The sequence below is a fragment of the Otolemur garnettii genome, unplaced genomic scaffold (genome assembly GCF_000181295.1).
Source record: "Otolemur garnettii isolate 467f Iridium unplaced genomic scaffold, OtoGar3 scaffold00153, whole genome shotgun sequence".
Classification (NCBI taxonomy): domain Eukaryota; kingdom Metazoa; phylum Chordata; class Mammalia; order Primates; family Galagidae; genus Otolemur; species Otolemur garnettii.
Window position 1 is genome coordinate 3100234 of NW_003852548.1, and position 4425 is coordinate 3104658.

Below are 4425 nucleotides of genomic sequence, written 5' to 3' on the forward strand. Positions count from 1 at the left end.
CCAGGAGTTGGACATTGCTGTGAGCTGTGATGCCATGGCACTCTACCCAGGGGTATAGCTTGAGGTTCTGTCTCAAAAAAAAAAAAAAAACCCAAAACTGGTGAATCTAGGGAAAAGTATGAGTTAATTGTACTATTCTTGTAACCTATGTTTTTAAAAATACCCAACATAGACCAGGCGAGGTGGTTCATGCCTGTAATCCTAGCACTGGGAGGCCAAGGCAGGCAGACTGCCTAAGCTCACAGGTTCAAGATCAGCCTGAGCCAGAGCGAGACCTGGTCTCTAAAAACAGCCGGGCATGGGTGGTGCCTGTGGCTCAAAGGAGTAAGGTGCCAGCCCCATATGCCGGAGGTGGCAGGTTCAAACCCAGCCCTGGCCAAAAACTGCAGAAAAGAAAAAATCTGTTTAAAAACAGCCAGGCTGCTTGGTGCCTATGGCTCAAGTGGCTAAGGTGTCAGCCACATACACCTAAGGTGGTGGGTTCGAATCCGGCCTGGGCCCACCAAACAACGACAACTGCAACCAAAAAATAGCTGGGCATTGTGGTGGCCGCCTGTGGTCCCAGCTACTTGGGAGGCTGAGGCAAGAGAATCGCTTGAGCTCGAGTTCAAGGTTGCTGTGAGTTTATGACGCTATGGCACTCTACTGAGGGCAACAAGTGAGACTGTCTCAAAAAATAAATATATGAAGTAAAAATAAAAGAGTGTATGATAACTACACTGAACTTTAGGAAGACAGTTTTTCTAAGTGTGGTAAAAACCACACATAACATAAAACTTACCACCTTAACAATTTTTTTTTTTGTTTTGAGACAGAGTCTCAAGTTGTTGCCCTGAGTAGAGTGCTGTGACATCACAGCTCATAGCAACCTCTTAACTCCTGGGCACAAATGATTCTCTTGCCTCAGTCTCCCAAGTAGCTGGGAGTACAGGCACTCACCACAACACCCAAGTATTTTTTGGTTGTAGTTGTCATTATTGTTTGGCAGGCCCAGGCTGGGTTCGAACCTGCCAGCTCTGATGTACGTGGCTAGGGCCCTAACTGCTGAGCTACAGGCGCCAAGCCCACCTTAACAATTTTTAAGTGTACTATTAGTAAGGAGTTATTTTTGCAAAATTAGCAGCAACTAGGAATAAACTTCACACATTTGTTTTCCTTTATTTTTTTTTTTTTCCAGAAATAGGGTCTCACTATGTTGCCTGGGCTGGGACTGAACTCCTGGGCTCAAGTGATCCTCCTGCCTCAGCCTCCCAAATAGCTGGGAGTACAGACCTATAACACTGCACACAGTTTGAAACCTTTACTTTAAATAATAATCTAAGCATAAACCACAAGACATGTATAATTCCTGTATTTTGCCATAGCACATTAAGAGCACTCAGCATCAGCTAAAAAATCTAAAGTCAGCATCATAGATAGGATTTGAATTACAATCAAAATGTAAATATCTGAGGGATCGGCTGAAACGGATAATTAATTTTTTGGCTATTCTAAACACACAAAAAAAATGTACCACGTCCTAAAAAAACACTTAAAATCATACTAAACCAGGGTGGCTCAAAGGAGTAGGACACTGGCCCCATATGCTGAAGGTGACAGGTTCAAACCCAAGTCCAGCCAAAAACTGAAAAAAAAAAAATCATACTAAACCAGGTACCTATATTCCAGTATCCTGAAGTATCCAGTTTTTACCAAAGTCACCATATGAAAATTATCAGGCTCAGTGCCTGTTTCTCAGTGGTTAGGGTGCCGGCCACATACACCAGGGCTGGTGTATGCTAAACAACGACAACTACAACAACAACAAAAAATAGCTGGGCCTTATGGCAGGCACCTATAGTCCCAGGAACGTGGGAGGCTGAGGCAAGAGAATCACTTAAACCCAAGAGTTTGAGGGGCAGTGCCTGTGGCCCAGTGGGTAGGATGCTGGCCCCATATACCGAGGGTGTCAGGTTCAAACCTGGTCCTGGCCAAACTGCAACAATAAAATACCTGGGCATTGTGGCAGGACTACACTAGCTACTTGGGAGGCTGAGGCAAAAGAATCACCTAAGCCCAGGAGTTGGAGGTTGCTTGGGCCATAAGAGAGAGACTCTGTCTCTACCAAAAAAAACAAAAAAAAAAAAAACAAAAACAGTTTGAGGTTGCTGTGAGGGTGACATAGTGAGACTCTTCTCTCATTTATAAATGAGGAAATTTTATCAAAGTAAAAGATTTCCCTAAGCTAAGCTAAAAATTATACCCTCTCCACTGTTCCATTTAATTTTCAGATATTGTTTCTATTGTTTTCTTTCCTCCTATTCTTGGTAGGTCATGATGGGTGAGGCACATATACATACATCCTACACACAAACACACATACACCCCAACAGGCATCCTTCTTCCCTTTCCCTTCACCTTGAACACCAGAAGCTCCCTCATTTCTCCCTGGATGAGGAGTAACATCCTGAACTCCAGTTGATGGCTCATCTTGTTGACCTTGTTCATCATCAGGCTCAGGCTGCTGGGTTTAGTAGGGGGTGTGCGTGGTGGGGGCATGCAAATAAAAATTTTTCATTATTAGTACATGTCAATAAAATATACAGAATATATGGATATTTCTGATCATTAGAATGCCTAAAGATACTTCTCCAACACTATTCTATTTACTTATTCTTTTTATTTTTTTGACCGGGGCTGAGTTTGAATCCACCACCTCCGGTATATGGGGCCAGTGCCCTACTCCTTTAAGCCACAGGCGCTGCCCTATTTACTTATTCTTAATAAAGTTACTCTTCCCACAGAGCGGCTACTCTGAGAAAAAAAGTTACCTACTACGAGTCTAGAAGCTATTTTAATCTATGTTGGGATAGATGCGTATAATCTGTCATTGACAGGCATGAGAGAGAAGTCATAGGCAAAATCTGGAAAACTTAAAACGTAATACTCCTAGATCAATGTTTCTATCATAAGATTCCATTAACAACTTTTATCTGCATGGAAGACCTTTACCAGTTTATCTATACTAGGTCAAGAACACGATCACAAAAAGGCACTCACAATCACAGGCATAACCAGATGAGAAGATGGTTGATCATTTCTTCTTCCTCTAGGCCTGTATGTTGATCTTCCTCGGAAACTCATATTTCACACTGAAAGCAGAATAATGTGATTTGGAAAATGCAAAGAGGAAAGCTATACTTGGCCAGGTGTGGTGGCTCACACCTGTAATCCTAGCACTCTGGGAGGCCAAGGTGGGTGAATTGCTTGAGCTCGGGAGTTCAAGAGCACCCTGAGCAACAGCGAGACCCTGTCTCTAAACAATAGCCAGGCACTGTGGCAGGAACCTATAGTCCCAGATACTCTGGAGGCTGAGGCAAGAGGATCACTTGAGCCTAAGAGTTTGAGGTTGCTGTGAGCAATAACACCACAGCACTCTACTGAGGGCAACAAAGTGAGACTCTGTCTTGAAAAAAATAATAATTAATTTAAAAAGAGAACAGCTATACTTGACCACTTGTTTGGCTAAATATTAACTTCTATTTTTAATTCTGAAAATAATTCCCAAGATAAATATGAGCATGTATCTCTACCCAGTGCTTGCAAAGCCATTTAAATTGGCCAAGCTGGCAGAGTAATCATCTAAAACAGTGATTTTCAAGTGGTGTGCCTTTAGAGGATCATAGGTGTGCTGCAAAAAAATTTTAAAGATCATTAATTAAATTATTTTTGAAAGAAGTTTAAAGCACAGTAAGTATATTCTTTAACTCTTTTTTTTTGGATCAATATAATTTAAGCGTGCAGTGGAAATTTAACTATAGTTTCAAGTATGTGGTGAGATAAAAAAAACTGAACACTGATCTAAAAGCTCATGGCAAAAGATCTTTTCTTCTTTTCCCTTTTCCCCTTTTTCTTTTTCCTGAGAAAGGTCTCTGCAGCCCAGGCTGGAGCGCAGAGTGACACAATCACAGCTCACTATAAAGTTCAACTCCTAGTCTCAGGCAATCCTCCTACCTCAGCTTCCTTCCTTCCTCAGCTGTAACTAAATACATTGCCATCATGCCTAGCTAATTATTATTATTATTATTATTATTAGAGATGGGGTCTGGTTGTGTTGCCTAGCTTGGTCTCAATTTGGCCTCAATCCATCCTCCTACCTCAGCTTCCCCAAATGCCGGGATTACAGATGCAAGCCACTATGCCCAGCATACAGAGGAAATTTCTGACTTAAGTTTAATTTCACAACTAGACTCTCCATCACAGACACCTTAGGGAAAATACAGCTAGAAAATTAAAACTATAGTGCAGGGGTCCTCAAACTTTTTAAACAGGGGGCCAGTTCACTGTCCCTCAGACTGCAGGAGGGCAGGACTGCAGGCCCCGGACAAGTTGGCTGCTAAGCAGGACAGGAGGCGCCGGCAAAATACTCTTTTTTTTTTTTTTTTT

The 4425-nt window shown here is 42.1% G+C and overlaps 1 protein-coding gene across 1 annotated transcript in view; it reads right to left on the reverse strand.

The window, feature by feature from the left end:
* Positions 1–3123, reverse strand: part of PAGE1 (PAGE family member 1) — a 23593-nt gene extending 20470 nt beyond the window's left edge. The window contains exon 1 of the mRNA XM_023519040.1: positions 3036–3123. Within this exon, the coding sequence (XP_023374808.1) occupies positions 3036–3123 (88 nt within the window). The remainder of the gene's footprint in view (positions 1–3035) is intronic.
* Between the last annotated feature and the right edge of the window lie 1302 nt (positions 3124–4425).